This window comes from Podarcis erhardii (assembly GCF_964252035.2).
Source record: "Podarcis erhardii genome assembly, chromosome: 5".
Taxonomy (NCBI): domain Eukaryota; kingdom Metazoa; phylum Chordata; class Lepidosauria; order Squamata; family Lacertidae; genus Podarcis; species Podarcis erhardii.
The window spans coordinates 94,887,388-94,906,007 of NC_138509.1; the positions used below are offsets into that span (position 1 = coordinate 94,887,388).

An 18,620-nucleotide genomic window follows, 5' to 3' on the forward strand; every position below is an offset into this window, starting at 1 on the left:
AACCTGGTCGATCGCGGGATGAATCAAAGTGGGCAATGAATGTCTGTATCCCCCCAAAAAACCTGGTCAATCCACCCTCCAAAAATCTCAACAACTCTGGGCAATCCTCCCCTTCAACCCACCCATCCCACACGTGCACCTCCTCTCTCCAATGACAATGGGTAGATCACTGCCAGTTCTTTTATACTGGGAGTAGATCACAGTCCCTTGGAAGTTCAATGTGTCTAATATAAATCACACATCCTCTCATTTGTGTGACACATATTAGAATGCTTATAGTGTTCAGTTGTATTATATGACTTGCAATCACATTCCAAGGCTATTTGCACATGGTATCACACCCCTTGTTGCTTATTTGTTTTTAATAACTGAGCATATATAAGCAGAGAGTACTGCTGATGTCTCTGAGGAAAGCAAAAAGCCCTTAGAGAAAGAGAGTTGAACCTGACCAGGCAACCTAGAAAGAATTAAGGAGAAAGAGACAGCAAGAGAAGGATGGGGATATGGGCACTTTTGATTGCTCTGCTGGTGGCTCTTCTGATTCTGAACTTCAAGAAACTGCTCTGGTCAAACAGGCATTACCCTCCAGGCCCTCCTAAGGTTCCTCTCATTGTAGTCTTGTGGAACTTTGGATGGAAGATTCATGAAGATACTCTCATTAAGGTACTTACATCTTAGTTATAATTCAGTCTGATGCCAGCAATTGTTTTATCTATTTCCCCCAACAATTGTGATATTTCAGTTTCAACATAAGCCTCCGTTGTCAGAAGCTGTAAGCAATACAAATAATAGTAATAATGTAAAATAGTATTATTATTATTATTAATATTGAAAAGCACAAAACCATACACAAGTTGAAAATATGCATTAAAAATTACAGATCAAAAATATTTATTGTATACTGTTAAACTGAGGAAGGAGGAGAGAACACCCTCAAAAGAAGAATGGTTTATGAAAATCTTGGAATATGCAGAGATGGCAAAAATTGAAAAAAGATAAAAATTTAGAATCTTTTAAAGAAGCTTGGAAAACCTTTCCAGTCTACAGTGGTACTTCAGGTTAAGTACTTAATTGGTTCCGGAAGTCTGTTTTTAACCTGAAGCATTCTTAACCTGAAGCACACTTTCCCATTGAAAGTAATGGCAAAGTGGATTGATCCATTCCAGAAGATGAAAAACACCCCCTAAAACAGCAATTTAACACGAATTTTACTGTCTAACAAGACCATTGATCCATAAAATGAAGGCAATAATCAATATACTGTATTATAAAATAAATAGTATTGTAGATGAAAAAAATAACTTTTATGTTTTTCTTACATGCCGATGATTGTTTGGATGGGGGGGGGCTTTTATCCATTTCTGCAGTCATGCAGTCAACCAGTAGCTGAATCCCAAACCCCACACGATCCCCAAACAAGAAGCTGAACCCCAAACCCCACACGATCCCCAAAACAATGGCAGAAGACAGAGTCCCCCAGAAGTCCCCCAAACGAAGGAGCAAAGCAGAGGCAAAGGCACAGGGCACACATACATAAACAAATCCCAAAATCCCTTGCAGAATCCCAAAATTTTCCACTCCCCGCTCCCACAGGGTAGATGGGCTTACCTGGCTAGGTGCCACCCATCTTGCTATGGCTGGGGGTAGGGCAAGGGTTGGTAAAGGGCTTTTTGGCCCAGGCTCACCTTTGTTTTCTTAACAGCTTCATTGCTCTTGGTCTTTGTTTGGTAAGTGTTCCTTACCTAACTTTGGGGCTGGGATGCGACCTGCTGGGCATCCTGCGGATGTCGGGGCCTGGCTCCTGGCATTCGTGGAGGCCTCCAAGAGCTCGGAAAACTTACTTCCGGGTTAAAATCATTCATAACACAAAATAAACTTAACTTGAAGCGTTTGTAACTCGAGGTACCACTGTATACAAAAAGTTATTTCCCATATGCAAAGACCACAGCGGGGTTTGAAGTGTAAGAAAACAGCAGAATATATTAAGAAACATGTTAGAGAGTGTTAACTTTAAAATGCAATTGTATGTAATTCGAGTTATAAGCATTGATGTTGGGTGAGAGGGCAGTAGCTTGTTTTGTTGAAGTGGAATATAATTATTGAGTAACAAATATAACGTTCTACAGTGGTACCGCTGGTTGCGAATGGGATCCTGAAAAGAACGCAACACAGCATGCGTGAACAGCGAAACCTGGAAGTAACCCTTTCCGGTACTTCTGGGTGGCTGCGGAACGCAACCTGAAAACGTGCAACCTGAAGCAAACGTAACATGAGGTATGACTGTATATGGAAAAATTCTATATTCCGATTGTTTTGTTAATTGGAATATTATTATTATTATTATTATTATTATTAACCACCCAATAACACCCTATGTACAACACATTGCAAGTAATCTTACCTTGAGGTTACCAAGGTTAAGAAATGTAACTTTCTATATGAAAAAAGAATAAAATATTATTACAGAAAAAAGACAGACCTCAGCATTCATTCACAGCAGCCTCTCAACAGGTACTAACCTCCATGCCCTATTCAATCTTTTTCACTCAAACCAGAAGCACTTATAAAAAACAAATTATAAACTAAAATACCAAAATCTTCTTAAAGGATCTCTGCGGTAAACTAGGGTTGCCATTTTTTAGGAAATTGTTGAGCTTTTTTCATTGGGTTGCCATACATCTGGGTGTTCCCTGACATTTTGCCGATTCCTGTCAGGAAATGTCAGGAATTTTCCCTATGTATGGCAAGCCTACTGTAGGGGTCAGATGGGATTGCCATGAGGAATTATAAAATATACATCAAGCCATCGTGTCCACGATGAAAGCATTGTGTTGACTGGGTTTGATATGTTGACGATAATTTCTGATTAAATCCCATAAGATCCTACATTCATGTCCTTTCCATGCCCTTTTGCCTCTGCTGCCCATTTCTCCTCGCTCTCCACAAATCACGTACACACTTAGACAGGCAGGCGTCCTGTGTCCTCAAAGACTGGGCAGTTTCGTCTTTGTAGTTTCTAATAGGTAATATTAGGATGTTAATCTTAGGGCCAGGAAACAGATCTCACATGAAGGTGATAGTGATTGTTGTCCTCCTGGCCATCCTCCTTATCATGTGTACTGATTGTTTATGACCTCCGGGGTTGCTGTATTCGCTCCTTTGTAGAATTCATTCATTTACCCCAAAAGTATGCATGGATAACTAGTGTTTATAGTTTAACTTTGTCCCCACTTGAGGTTTTTTTGAAATGCTCAGAAGAAACCTGATTGGTTCTTGGGAACACTCTGTAAAAAGCTTTTTGTGAATAAAAATGGCCTGGGCCAGGGGCTGCACATCGTTATTAACCAGGGTTCAATCCTTCCTTTACTTTGCAAACGCAACACCTACAGTAAGTGCTAATCTCCAGGTAATACTCTCTCCAAGATTACAAGGCCAGGGCTGTGAAATCAGCTTCAGAGAGTCATTTAGAAAGCTGTGAAACTAATGGCACTTGGAAAGGAAGTCTTGCTACCACTTACAAATTGAAAATACAACATTTTATGTTGCCTTGTGTTTTCCCCTGATTTCACATAGCTACCCAAGCTGCCATTATCCTACTTTGTATGGTTTTGTGCTTTTCAGTATTAATCTGAATCTTGCCCCTTTATACTAGTTTTAATGTCTTATGTGTGTCGTTCATAGCTGCTGGTTGAAGGGCACTCATCTCCAAAACACATTGTGTAACACAAGAAGCTGAATTAATAAAACAGCTTATTACAGTATGTTCTTGATCTTGTCTTCCTTTTGTTCTATTGCATTTTGCGACATGGCCTAGAACAGGTATGTCCAACTTTCAAGAGACTGAGATCTACTCCCACTATAAAGAAACTGGCGGTGATCTACCAAATTTGTTGAGCTTTTTTAGGGAGCCAAAGTTCTTGAGCTTTCAGGGGGGTTCGGGGACCCCCAAGATCTACCACAGACACAGCACAATCTACTAGTAGATCCCGATCTACCTGTTGGACATCCCTGGTCTAGAATACTGTGTACTTCTAACAGACAGAAGGGCAACAAGTTCAATTGGCAATGAAGCAGGAGCACACCAGCCTTTCTCAGCAACAGCTCACGTGTAACTAGAGAAGACAAGAGACAAACAGAACAGGCACCTTTCCACTGCCTCCTCCGCAAGCATTAACTCTTTGTCAGGCCATAGTTTATTTAATTTGTTTCTTAAACACAATTCTGAGCTTTTTCAGCAAAAACTCTTCAAAACATACAAAATTACTCAGCCATCAGATATGAACATATTAACTTTTAAAACATTGGAATTGGTAATATTCTCTAGCCCAGACATGTATCATCTTAATTCCTTCCCATATATTTTTATGGTGGTGATGCTCCTGCTGTGACCCACCGTGGGTCTGAACACTGACCCAGGGCTCTAGCCCAGCTTATGCCAACCTGGTACCCTCCAGATGTTTTGGACTATGATGCCCATCTGCTCTAACCACCATGGCCAATAGTCAGGGATGTTGGGAGTTGCAGTTCAAAAGCATCTGGTGGGCTACAGGTCAGTGGCGTAGCGTGGGGGGTGCAGGGGGGGCCGGCCGCACCGGGCGCAACATCTGGGGTTAGGGCAAATCCACGGGTTAGGGGGCGCAAATCCACGGGTTAGGGGGCGCAAATCCACGGGTTAGGGGGCGCAAATTACTTGCCTTGCCCCGGGTGCTGACAACCCACGCTACGCCACTGCTACAGGTTCCACATCCCTGAACACACAAAGATTGTGGCAAGATCATTTTCTGGCAGTGACTTGTGCATCTTCTTGTCTGTCGCAGGAGGGCTGGTTACTATGAAGTGTCTCTGCTGCTTTGATCCTAGGCAGGGAGGGAGTAAAACAAATGGGTTGGAATTATAGGAGGGAGGGAGGGAGGGAGGGAGGGAGGGAGGGAGGGAGGGGGGGAGGAAGGAAGGAAGGAAGGAAGGAAGGAAGGAAGGGGAGGAGGAGGAGGGGAAAAGATGTTAGCAAGAGAACTGCACATAGTGAGAAACTGCAGAGGTGAGGGAGGATGACGTTCTCGTATTAAGTTGAAATCTCCAACTGCGTTTTTTGAACACATCATTCCTCTCTTCTCTTTTGAACCAAATGGTAGCTGGGAAAGCAACATGGAAATATTTACACCATATGGTTTGGACATCTACCCATTGTAGTACTGTCTGGATTCCAAGCAGTGAAAGAAGCGCTCATTGACCACTCTGAAGAATTAGATGAGCGACCAGAGACTCCTTTCCTTAGGACTCTGATAAAAGGGAAGGGTAAGTAGTGCAGAATAGGAATTTCTACTGGTATTTTCTGAAGATGAAACATTTAAAGGGCTGTCCAGAAAAACAGAACAAAGGTTCTCTATTACTGCTGCACACAACGGGAAATGCATTACCTAGGAGCCAACACCTAGGGGCTGTTTACATAGATAAACCCAACTCCCTTCTTAGCTTTGCTAGGAATAATTGGTGAATCAAAGCATCTATTTTGCTGATGAATGCTTGCTTACAAAAAGCTAAATGTTGACAATGTACAGCAGGGCTTTCAGTAGACTCATGATATGCTCTGGTGTGGTCTGTTGCTCTGGCTGAGAAACTGACCCACCAGGTTAGGGTGGCCAGAAGCAAGTTAAGTCCTTTATCCTTCTACAACACCTGCCATCCATTTGTCTCCCAAATGAGAAGTGAAATTTGATCGTGACGGCCTTCCATGGAAAAATCTAAACTTGTCGACATCACACTGTATCAGATACCAGTTTTCTTTTCAAAAATCAAAACGGTAGAGCTGTCGAGAAATCTCACTTTTTGCTGATACTGTAAAGTGCACATGCGTGTGACGTCATTCTGAGCATCTGCGCATGTGCGAGCGGCAAAACCCTGAAGTAGCCTGTTCTGTTACTTCCGGGTCGCCGTGGGAGGCAACCTGAAAAGATTTAACCCGAAGCGACTTTAACCCGAGGTATGATTGTTGTTTTTTCTCACTGATTTTCCATAGGTATTGCATTATCAAATGGTCACACCTGGAGGCAACAGAGACGCTTTGTTGTAGTTACTCTGCGGAAGCTGTGGCGGGAAAAGAAAGGCATGGAGCAGCAAGTAGCAGAGGAGGCCCATCAGCTCGAGGAGGTTTTTGCACGTTCAAAGGGTATGTGATGTTAAGTGATGGTGCTGAGCTGGCATATGGAGATATATTTGTGTCCTACCTCTGTCCATTTTAGAAAGGAATGTGATATGCTTTTCTTGGTTCCTAATGGAGATCCCAGCAGTTTCTCTTGTCCACCATGAAACCCACTCTCAGTATGAACTGGACCAGCTGAGCTAACATTAGTATAACTTTATTTTGCAGGACAGCCACTTGACCCCTCCATGCCCATCGCTACTTCAGTCTCCAACGTGATAAGTGCTGTGGCTTTTGGGCACCGGTTTGCTCTTGAAGATGAAAGGCTCCAGAAGCTGATAGAAGCCATAGATTTTTCCCTACAATTTGCATGTAGCTTTGGTTATGGTGTGAGTAGTCATTTCCATTCCTGCCAAACAGGTCTCCCAAGGACATTAATACCAAAAATCAGTATTCTGATAGAGGGTTGGAGAAGTGAGATCAAGTTTAAATTGATCTGAGATAAGGGCCACTTACTATCTCACAGCCTGATCAATTGCTCATAATTATCATTGAGATAAAAAACACGTACAACCCCCCCCCCAATAAAACAGCAACAAAAGAAGACTTTGTCCACCACAGGAGACTCTTTGGAGGGAAGATGGGACAAAAATGGAACAATGACCATCAGAACAGGTCATCGAGAGCCCACCAAGGGGAAGAGAGGCGAACAAAATAATCTTCTCAAGAAGGGAATTACATCGTTTTGTTGCCATCATGGAAAACTAAATGTGTCTACTCTATACCCACCTAGGAGTGGCAATCATGATGGCATCCATGGTGAGGCCCCTGCAGCCACCACTTGGCTGGATTTTTTTTTTAATGAAAGAGAGACCAGCAACTCAAGCACTATCGCTATTGCTGAGGAAAGCAGCCCCCTTCTGGATGATCAACTAAACCCTTTCCTCAAATTTAAGTTCAGTTCTCCACATTTCTACATCCATTCCTAATCTGTAAAAAAAAAAAAAAGTACTCATGAAACATACTTGAATTCCCCCCATCCCTATTCTCCACCCACCTCCAACTACCACAAACGGGCACTAACTTGTTCCAGGAGAGGTCCTGAGATAGTGCCCAGTTTTGAAATTATGCCGGGGAGCTGGACAAATATTTTGAGCCATAGTTTTCTTTCACATTTTCAGCTAGGGATAATTCACAGAATCCAATCATTGTGGGATTCCAGAGAAGCTATAGATACCTTCCTTCTTCTTAGTGAGACTCAAACTAATATGCTAGCCCTGAAGAAGAATGCAGATCATGTTTTATAAGTGCAATTCCAAAGCACAAAGGGTGTGACCAAGCTTCCTCATGGTAATGGCAGCATTTCTGCTATCTTTCCTTTAGCTTTATGAAATGCTCCCATGGCTCATGAAACATCTCCCAGGGCCCCACAAGAAGCCTTTCTCCTGCGTGGAGATGGTGCGTTCATTTGCAAAGGAGGAGATAGAGAAGCATAAGGAGAATCAGTCTCTGTATGAGCCACAGGATCTCATTGATTTCTATCTATTTCAGATGGAGAAAGTAAGTATCTGCTTGAAACTGAATGCTGCTCTTCCAAGGAATCATTATATTCCATGTTATGAGTGAACAGAGAGAGGAGCTGAGGGAAGTCTGGGGGGGGGCTGGTTTTCTATTTGGGGAGGGGAAAATAGGGGGGGATGAGGATGATATGTTTTTGATTAATTGTTATGTTGAAATCTTTAATAAAAAATAAATAAATATAAGTGAATACTAATCTCTTGCCAGGACACCAATATCTCTCTCTGCCCCCCCCCCCAAATTCCCTCATAGTCATTTTAATTGCTAAAGTGAGTTGACATCCTTCCATAGGCATCTACTAAAATAGCTAGGAAAGGATAGATATTTTCATGTACAAATGTGAATGCAAATGAGTATCTGCTTCAAAACTGTAGGCAGCTCATTCAAGGGATCATTATATTCCCTGTTATATGTGAATACTAATCCCTTGCCTGGAAACCAGTACAGTGGTACCTTGGTTCTCAAACTTAATCCGTTCCAGAAGTCTGTTCCAAAATCAAAGTGTTCCAAAACTGAGGCACGCTTTCCCACAGAAAGTAATGGAAAATGAATTAATCCATTCCAGACTTTTCTAAACAACCCCTAAAACAGCAATTTAACATGATTTTTTCTATCTAATGAGGCCATTGATCCATAAAATGAAAGCTGTAATCACTGTACTGTACTATAAAATAAATAAAACAGTATTGTGGATGGATAAAAATTAAAATTAAAATTCTTTCTTACCTGTGCTGATGATAGTCATTGTTTGGATGGTGGGTTTTTATCCATTTCTGTAGTCACACAATCAATCAATCAATCAATCAATCAGTCAATCATAAAATGAAGAACAAGCTACAGTCACAAAAATGAAAAAGCCACACAAACAAAACGCAAAAAAATAGCAAAAACAAAACCACCAAATATAAGCTCCAAATATCACCTCAGAACACTTCAATCAGAAATGGAAGGCTTTGATTACAATGGGGGGGGGGACAAATTAGCAGCGCAACAGTGAAAATGGAAGCTCAGGAGCACATTCAGCTTCCGAAGCAAAGTTCGTAAACCGAAACATTGACTTCCAGGTTTGCAGCATTCAAGTTCCAAGTTGTTCGGGAACTAAGCTGTTCGAAAACCGAGGTACCAGTGTATCTTTTTTTCTGAATCTCAGTTGAAAATCGCATTGAGTTCCCTCCAAATATTTCTCATAGTCAATTTAGTTGCTCAAGTGGGTTGACATCCATCCATAAGCAAATATAGAAATGTCTAGGAAATGTGAGTGTAAAGGAGTGGAAACTTAAGTGTATTATGGGGTCTTCCTTTGGAGCATTTTTTGGATTGATGTTTATCTGACATTCAAATGTGGACTGAGAAAACAGAAAATCCAAAACAAAATATTCTTAAACTAAACTGAGGATGCCTCCATGAAGTTTTAAATTTATTTTTCTGTCGAACGAGTGTGTTGGTAATAGTAGCCTGTGAGGAGATTTCACCCCTCCCATATCCAAGAATCTCCTGAGGTCTCTGCTGACTCTACAGAGAGGAGGAGCAATGTACTGCTCTCTACTTAATTAGTCAAGTGAGTGAATGTGTGAGAGAGAGTCAGTCAGTGTGTCGGAGAGAGAGTGCAAGAGATCGTGTTTATAGATAAGATTGCTGCTAAGAGCAGCTGCAGGCACTCACAGTATAGCATTGATTTATGCTCAGATTATTTAGCTCTGTATATAGTTTTGTATTATAGCTGTAGTTATAGAATAAAAGGAGGATACTTTACAGAGCTGCTCTCCGAGTGGTTTATACTCTGCAAGACTCTGCAAAACGCTGCTGCGCAACGGCTGTATTATTGAGACAGAGAATCCGGTGCTCTCAGCTCTAAGCTGTGAGTCCACAGCACTGTGACCTGTTCCTGTGAGAAAGGAGGTCTCTGGCGGTGCTACCCAGCTCGCCTAGCCCAGTCGGGGTTGAGGTGCATGAGTCCAGTTGGTGCACTGGCTCAAGGGCGATGCTGACATCGGTTATGGGCCCAGTCGTCTGACCAGTCGTTGTTCCAGTCATCCCAGTCGTCCCAGTCGCCAGAGGTGTCTGTTGCTGATTGCTGGACGGTGGAACGGAGGCTGCATGCTGGACTGATTTGTGGTGCCTAGAAGCAGAGCTGTGTTGGAGCAGAGTGCTCAAGCTGCCACTGTTGCTGTTGCTGCTGCTTGATTTATGGAGGTATGTTGCTGACTGCCAAAGAAAGAAGATAGCATCCCTGTTTGCCTGTTAATTGCGCTCTGAGTGGGAGAGAGAGTGGCTGAAGAAGTCCAAGGCTTTATCTGTGTTTGCACGAGGGAAGTGTCTTGCTCTAAGTAATAGCAGACATGGCCTGTGCACATTCTGGCCAGATGGCTCTATCCTTTCCCCTCCTCACGCCTGAAAACTATGCAGTTTGGCAAGTTAAGATGAAAGCGCTTTTACAGAGGGAAAAGCTATTTCACACGATAGAAGATGACCCTCCAGATAAGGATGATGATGATTGGGCTGAGTGGCATGCTGCAGATATGAAAGCCCGAGGGACAATTGTTTTGAGTGTTTCAGACCACTTGCTGGTGAACTTAGAGGGTCAAGAGACTGCACAAGCTGTTTGGCATAAGTTGAGAGATATGCATCTGAGACAAAATGCTGGTTCCAGTGTGATTTTCTTCAAGAAGCTGTGCAGGTTACAGTTGCAGAAAGGTGGTGATTTGCCTAGCCATCTATCTCAGTTAAAGCGTCTCAGACAGGACCTTGTTCAGCGAGACCTGGCTATTTCAGAGGCTGTGTTTGCAATGCTGATGATAAATAGCCTAGATGATTCTTACGATGGAGTAGCTGCCCAGATTTCTACAATGCCTTCTGACCGGCTAACAGAAGATTATGTGTCTAGCGTGCTCTTGAATGAGTGGGATCGCAGACAGGCTGTTAAAGAAAGCCGGGACTGTGCTGTTAAAAATGTGCTTGAAAATGTGCCTGAGTCTTCAGCAGGGGAAAGTGAAAGTGAAACTGCTGCTGTTAAAGCACTAAAGTTGAGGCGGTGCTTTTCATGTGGAGCACAAGGCCATTTGAGTTTTCAGTGCTGCAAGAAATCTTCAAAGAAGAAGGGAAACTTCAGAGGCAGAGGGGGAGGACGATGAAATCCCCAAGCACCTGCTACTTCAAAGGCCTTGATCTCTCGCTGCTCTAATCAACGTGGGCGGAGTTTCTTTGTGATCGACTCTGGCTGTTCCAACCACGTAGCCAAAGATAAGGATCTCTTTGTTCAGCTTGAGAAGCAAGAGAAAGAAATTCATCAAGCAGATGGGACAGTTCTCACGAGTGAGGCTAAGGGAACTGTGTTCTTAAAGAGCCTGAATGCAACTATTAAGAATGTCCTGTATGCGCCTGATATTCAGGACAATTTGTTGAGTGTTTCCCAGCTTGATCATCAGGGTTTTAAGGTGGTGTTTGCTAAATCTCGCTGTGAAATTCATCGAGATGGCAAGCTCATTCTATATGCAAAATGTGTAAATGGTCTGTATCAATTGCCTTTTATTTCAGGTACAGGTACTGCAGAAGCAACTGTGAAAGAGTGTTGCAATTTGTATGTTGATAAGAATGAGAAGTTGCATGACCAATGTATTCATTATTACCACCGTGTTTATGGTCATTTGAATTTCCAGGCTGTGGCAAAAATGCCTGATATGGTTCAGGGTACGAAGCTGAAAGAATGTCCCTACCACATGAAATGTGTTTCTTGTGCTGAGAGTAAGGCAAAGCAAGCTCCCAAAGGTACAGAGTCTGGGAGAGAGGCCAAGAAACCATACGAAGTCATTCATGCAGACTTAGTGGGGCCTCTAGCGCTCTCTAGAGGCAATTCAAGGTTTTTCATGGTTTTGATAGACTCCTACTCTAAATATGTTTGGGTCTATTTGCTGCAGAAAAAGTCTGAAGCCTTTACCAAGTTTCGTCAGTTTTGTAAATGGCTCAGGAATGTACATAATGAGAATGTATGTTGTATTTTCACAGACAGGGGTGGAGAGTTTTGTTCAGAAGAGTTTGAGGCTTTTCTTTCTGAACAGGGCATTGAGCATAGGACTGCCACGCCCAGATCGCCCTGGCAGAATGGTTTATGTGAGAGAATGAACCAGACCCTGCAGCAAGGAATCAGAACATTGTTACATGATTCGGGGCTGCCCAATCCTTTTTGGGCTGAAGCTCTTTCGTTTTTCTGTTACGTGTATAACAGGAGGTACCAGTCTAGTGTAAATTGCACCCCATATGAGATGCTTCACGGAAGGAAGCCATGTGTGAAGCACTTTAAAATTTTTGGTTCAGAGGTTTGGGTGCACACCTCGCAGGGTGACAAACTGAGTAAGCGTGGAGAACATGGTGTTTTCCTAGGATATGAGAAAGGGTCTTATCGTGTCCTGATCACAGACATGAAAACCATAAGGCTGACCAGGAGTATTGATGACAACCCACAATGGGACAGAGTTGGCGTTTTTCAGTGCCATCCCATTTGTGATGATGGTGCAAAAGGGGCAAAGACAGTTAAGAGGGAGGCAAGTTCTGTTGTAGTTGGCGATAATTCTGATGCCAATGTAGACCCAGATGGTGGCACAGATTATCAGAGCCCAAAAGCCTCAGGTGAGTCTGACGCTGATTCAGACTTAGCAGCTTCATATACTTTAGCTCCCCATTCTCCCAAATAGGAGGAAGCACCAGAACAAGAGGATCAAAGAGTTTTGCGCAGATCCGAGAAAACCACCATGGGTGTACCACCGAAAAGGTTTTCTGAAGAGTTTGCTAAGGCTGCGGTCACATGCAACTCTGGTGGGGTTTTTAAACCTAGCATGAAGTGTGCTGAGAGTAGTAGCACAAAACGCTGCATTTATTTCCTTACCTGATATTTGAAGGAGCAAGCATATGTTTAAAGTGGTTTGTTCAAATCTGCCTAATTAGAAATGTCAATTTGTATCTAAGAGGAAGAAATGTGTGTGAAGATTTTTCCAGAAGCTGCTTATTCATTTGTGTATTCACAATGTGTATTTTGTGTGAGTTACAGGTTGAGATTTATGTTTTAACTCTTTCCTAATAGACACAGAGTGATTGCAGTAACTGTTTAATGATGTGATAAAGTGTCTTAGATAAGGGGGAGAGAGATACCTGCAAATATGTTACCAAGGTTGTAAGCAGAGAACAACTTTTGGAGTGTGTGTGTAAATTGCAGTTATGTTAAAGATTCCTGAATGGTCAGATGAAATGGGGGAGGATGAGGAGATTTCACCCCTCCCATATCCAAGAATCTCCTGAGGTCTCTGCTGACTCTACAGAGAGGAGGAGCAATGTACTGCTCTCTACTTAATTAGTCAAGTGAGTGAATGTGTGAGAGTCAGTCAGTGTGTCAGAGAGAGAGTGCAAGAGATCGTGTTTATAGATAAGATTGCTGCTAAGAGCAGCTGCAGGCACTCACAGTATAGCATTGATTTATGCTCAGATTATTTAGCTCTGTATATAGTTTTGTATTATAGCTGTAGTTATAGAATAAAAGGAGGATACTTTACAGAGCTGCTCTCCGAGTGGTTTATACTCTGCAAGACTCTGCAAAACGCTGCTGCGCAACGGCTGTATTATTGAGACAGTGAATCCGGTGCTCTCAGCTCTAAGCTGTGAGTCCACAGCACTGTGACCTGTTCCTGTGAGAAAGGAGGTCTCTGGCGGTGCTACCCAGCTCGCCTAGCCCAGTCGGGGTTGAGGTGCATGAGTCCAGTTGGTGCACTGGCTCAAGGGCGATGCTGACAGCCTGTTGGTTTTTGGTGAGTTTACCAGAAGTCTGGTAGGGACTTCTGACAGGAGCTTTACAAGATTGTTTTTGATAGCAAAGCCTACCTCATATATTTGACATTCTTGTTCAGATAGACCTTTCCAGAAGAATGTGTAGCCTCCTTTTTCTTCCTTCAGTTGTCCCTTGCCTGCTCTTTGAGTCTCTTGAAGCACTGCAGTATTGATGTTAAAACGTCACATCTCTCTTGCAATGATGGCAGTTCTGCGTTCAGGATGCTCATTATCTGTGTTATATCTGTCCATATATTCCATGTTCCAAAGTTCAATTGTCTTTTACCACCGCTGGGTGGTGACCCCACTGGGCACGGTAATCCAGTCAGGGGAAAAGAGAGGCAGACTATGTTTAGGGCACCTTTTGTAGCCCCTCCCCCATTTTGGAGTGAGCAGAGTAGATCCTAAAAAGGGCTGCTCAGTCATGGATACAGCTGCCAAGCTGTGAATTTGTTTTATGTCTGTAAATCAGTGCACACTGACCAATGAACAGTCTTCGCAGTAAGGCTCTGTTCTGATGGCATGAGTTGTCATGGCAACCGGTAAATTCTTATCTGCTGCAGCTTTCATCCACCTTTGCAGCCGTTGTAACATACCACTTGTTATCACCCACCTGATCTGCCGTTGATGACTTCTTGGTTCATTCTTTGTCTAGCTGCTCCCCTTTGACCTTACTGCCTTGGGTGACCCTGCTGGGAGTATGAGATTCCCAATGGCTTCACTCACAGGGGTCATAGGAATGTGCAAGCCCACTCACCACGAAAAGGTGATGATCCAGCGAGTGAGGGCAGCAACAGTGTGTGTGTGTGTGGGGGGGTGGCAGCAGCTTCCCATTTCACCTTAGGCACTATAAGAGGACACCCCACCTTTCATGAAGCATGTGTGGGTGGTATGGTAATAAGTGGGGGAAAGAAGATAAAGTGCTGAAGGACAGAATGTAATGCATGTAAATGACATGTCACTTTCCCCATTTTCAACACCAGAGCAGGAATGACCCAGAGTCCACCTATGATGAAGAAAACTTGGCCCAGTGCATTTTTGACCTCTTTGTAGGAGGGTCGGACACAACTACATGTTCTCTGAAATGGGCACTTCTCCTCCTGGCAAGTCATCCAGATATCCAAGGTGAGAGAGGAGAGCCAGGGCTTCTCTTGACCACTAGGGTGGAGCATAGTTCTTTAAAGGTTTCATAAGGAAGCCTACAATAGTAGGGTTGGAAGGGACCCCAAGGGTCTTCTAATACAACCCCCTGCAATGCAGGAATCAACACATTCCCCCCTCCAGTTTGATACCATACCACAACCTGTTTTCTTTTGCAAATCTGCTAGCAGTTTCTTTATGCAGCAAATGTACAAGAATGCCCCTGCTGTGAGATAAGTGACTGAGCCTCATTCCTGCCTCTCCGTGCTCCATTACATGAGGGATGCAGGTGGCACTGTGGTCTAAAGCACTGAGCCTCTAGGGATTGCTGATTAGAAGGTTGGCAGTTTGAATCCATAAGACAGGTGAGCTCCTGTTGCTCTGTCCCAGCTTCTGCCAACGTAGCAGTTCGAAAGCATGCCAGTGTAAGTAAACAGGTAGTCAATCCCAGAAACCAGCAACTCAGCACAGTAAAAGATATTTTTTGCAGATTTACCCCTTGATCCATGTCTGTTGAACTTCCTGGCACAACTTAGTCTCAAAGTTTAGTTCATTAAATGTTACTCCTTTTTTTACAGTTCATTAAATGTTTACTCCCCCCCCCAAAGGACTTTCATTGGTGATATTTTCCAATTCAAAATTCTGAATATGTGGCTTGTTTCCACTTTACACCTGTGAATTTTCACTTACAACACCTTCACTTGATAAGCCTTTCGTTAGTAAGCCAAACGTTCCCTGCTCTTGAAGACAGGGAAGTCAAAAAACTGCATGCCAAAGCACACTAAGTGGTGTCTCAGTGCTTTTCGCAAGGAGAGCAGTAACTGCTGCTCTTTTATTTTTATTTTTTTAAATGATATTTTATTAAGTTTTCACAATAAAGAAGTTATAAGACAATCAATGAGAAAAACACAAGAAAAAATACAAAAGCACAATAATACAAAAATACAAAAATACAAAAATACAGACAATTAACATGGGGGGGGGGGAAAGAAAAACAAAAAAGAAAAACAAAAATCCCTCTTTTTTTTAAATTTCTCCTCTTTAGTTAACTTATTTTCCTGACTTCCTCACGTCTCCCTTTTTTGTATTCCACTTAAAAATTGGTTCAGCAAATTCATATCCTATTGGTTTATCCTTAATTATTTTTCCTCACATATTTTAACTTTGAACTTTCATCTAATATCAATCCACTCTTACATAATCTTTTACCTTATTACTAGAACCCCTTCATTTCATTTCAATGTCATCAACATTCAAAAAATTTACAATGTTTCTGTAAGTAGATTTTGAATTTCCTCCAATCTTCTTCCACCAACTCTTCTCCCTGGTCTCGAATTCTGCCAGTCATTTCCGCCACTTCCCTGTAGTCCATTACTTGCATCTGCCATTCTTCCAGGGTGGGTAGGTCTTGTGTCTTCCAATGCTTTGCGATGAGTATTCTTGCTGCTGCTGTTGCATACATAAAGAAAGTTCTATCCTTCTTTGGCACCAATTGGCCGACTATGCCCAGGAGAGAGGCCTCTGGTTTTTTCAGGTTATCTCCAGGGCCGGACGGGTTAACCTCCAAATACTATAGAACTTTGAAAGACTATTTAATTCAACCACTAAAGGAGGTTTGCAACGAAATTATGGAGGGGGGGGGGAAGCGCCAGAGTCGTGGAAAGAAGCTTATATCACACTTATACCGAAAACTGAGTCTGAAAAGACACAAGTTAAGAACTACTGCCCCATATCCTTGCTTAACGTGGATTACAAAATTTTTGCAGATATTCTGGCTAAAAGATTGAAAAAAGTATTAGCAGAGGTGATACATAAAGACCAGGCTGGCTTTCTCCCTGGTAGACATCTATCTGATAATATGAGGAATGTAATTAATATTTTGGAAAAGTTACAAGCGAATATTAACACAAAAGCAGTCTTGATATTTGTAGAAGCGGAGAAAGCCTTTGACAATATTTCTTGGAGTTTTACGAAGAAAAATCTTCAGGGGATGGGAGTTGGACAAAACTTTGAAAACGGTATAGGTGCTGTGATGGGTTAAGGGGCTGCTTGTGCGTAAATGGTTGAGTTCTCAACTCATGCAATCAGTTTCTAAACTCTCCCAGTCCGCGGAGCCATGGATGCATGGCTACCTCAATCGCTGGCAGAATCCGTCAGTGGGCGCTTCCGGAATTTACGCCAACATAAGAGTTCCTTAACGGAAACCCTCCTTCTGGATTCTCTGCGTGACAGTTTCCTGCGCAGAGTAGGCGTCCCCAGCGGAGGTCCTGAAACCTCTCCGCTGTTCTCACTGGAAGTATCTTGGAGCCATCCCTCCGACTGAGTTTCTGCGGGAACTCTCTCTCTCCCCCTGCTGGTTCCTTCCTCAGCATCCGAGGGTCTCCTAGCCTCCTTGAGCCCTTCCACCACCTGACTCTCCGATGGCAGTTCCCTGACATCCACCTCCCCTCCAGGACCCCCCTCACCACCCGTTTCCCCCTCTTCTCTGGGTGGTGAGGCTGGGAACCCTATGAAAGACTCCTCCTCATCTTCGGATGACTCGAAAACCGCCCTCCACCTACTACTGTCCCTTCTTCCCGAATACTCTTCCCCCTCTGATTCTTCTTCCTCTTCTTGTCCTGATTTTGGGAACCCCTCGAACTCCCCCTCTTCGTCAGTGGTGCCGAAGTGTTCCTCCCAGAACCTAGCCAAGGGCTGAGGCTTCCTTGGGTTCCGGAGATGAAACGTTCCTACTAAAATCTCATCATCAACCGTTTCTGCCGGTACCCAGGTATTTTCGGACTCTGGTTCCCCTTCCCATTCCACTAAGTACTCCACCTGTTTACCCTTCCACCGAGAGTCGAGTATTTCTGCTACATGACTGCTGCTTTCCCTCTCTTCTACCTCCGGTGCCGCGGGAACCTCACCTTCCCGTCCCAAAAATTCCCGCCCCTCCCGGTATGGTGACAGTAATGACCTATGGAATACTGGATGCAGTTTCATGTTGTCTGGCAACCTGAGTCTGAAGGCCACCGGATTGACCTGTTGTATAACTTCGAAGGGTCCCAGTCGTTTCGGCCTCAATTTCTTGCACCCGCCCTTGAATGGTAACCCTTTTGTTGACAACCACACCCGGTCCCCCACCCTTATGGTCTCGCCTTTCCTTCTGCTCCTATCTGCCTGCTTCTTGTATTCTTCCTTGGCCCTATCCAAATTCATCTTGAGCTGTTGATGTATGGCTTCCATTTCTTCCACGAAATGTTCCGCTGCCGGTACACTCCATCTTTCCCCTCCTTCCCCTGGAAAGGCCCTAGGGTGACACCCGTAATTGGCCATAAATGGACTCATGCCCGTGGACACATTTTCCGCGTTATTGTAGGCGAATTCGGCCAGGGCCAATTTCTCTACCCAATCATTCTCTCTGTCATTTACATAACACCTCAGATATTGTTGCAGAATACTGTTTGCCCTTTCCGCCTGCCCATTTGTTTCTGGGTGTCTGGCGGTCGAGAAATTGACCTCTACGTGCAGTAAGCTCATGAGCTTCCTCCAGAACCTGGACGTAAATTGTTTCCCTCTGTCTGAGACCACCCTCAAGGGGGCGCCATGCAACCTAAAAATGTGTTCTATAAACAACCTGGCGGTTTCTTCCGCTGTTACCACATGTGAGCAAGCTATAAAGTGGCACATCTTGGTTAACAGGTCTCCCACTACCATTACCACAGTCTTTCCCTTGGATTTTGGTAAATCCGTCATAAAATCTATGGAAACTGCTTCCCATGGCCGTTCGGGTGTGGGTAATGGTTCCAGCAAACCCGCCGGTGCTGCCCTCTCCCCCTTTGCTCGCTGGCAGTGGTCGCACCCCCTTACATACTCTCGTACATCTTCCCTCACCTTGGGCCACCAGAACTGCCTGGTAACTAACCACATGGTTTTGTGCTGCCCAAAGTGCCCTGCGGTGGGGCTGTCGTGT

At 43.6% G+C, this 18,620-nt stretch overlaps 1 protein-coding gene across 3 annotated transcripts in view; it reads left to right on the forward strand.

Annotated features, from left to right (window-relative positions):
* The first annotated feature begins 401 nt into the window (after window positions 1-401).
* Window positions 402-18,620, forward strand: part of LOC309342211 (cytochrome P450 2J2-like) — a 57,655-nt gene continuing 39,436 nt past the window's right edge. The window contains exons 1-6 of one of the 3 annotated variants that reach the window (XM_081862608.1): window positions 402-663; window positions 5,133-5,295; window positions 6,017-6,166; window positions 6,368-6,528; window positions 7,523-7,699; window positions 14,512-14,653. In XM_081862608.1, coding sequence (XP_081718734.1) covers window positions 496-663; window positions 5,133-5,295; window positions 6,017-6,166; window positions 6,368-6,528; window positions 7,523-7,699; window positions 14,512-14,653 — 961 coding nt within the window. In that variant the 5' untranslated portion in view covers window positions 402-495. The remainder of the gene's footprint in view (window positions 664-5,132; window positions 5,296-6,016; window positions 6,167-6,367; window positions 6,529-7,522; window positions 7,700-14,511; window positions 14,654-18,620) is intronic. The other 2 variants (XM_081862606.1, XM_081862607.1) reach the window with 2 other exon arrangements.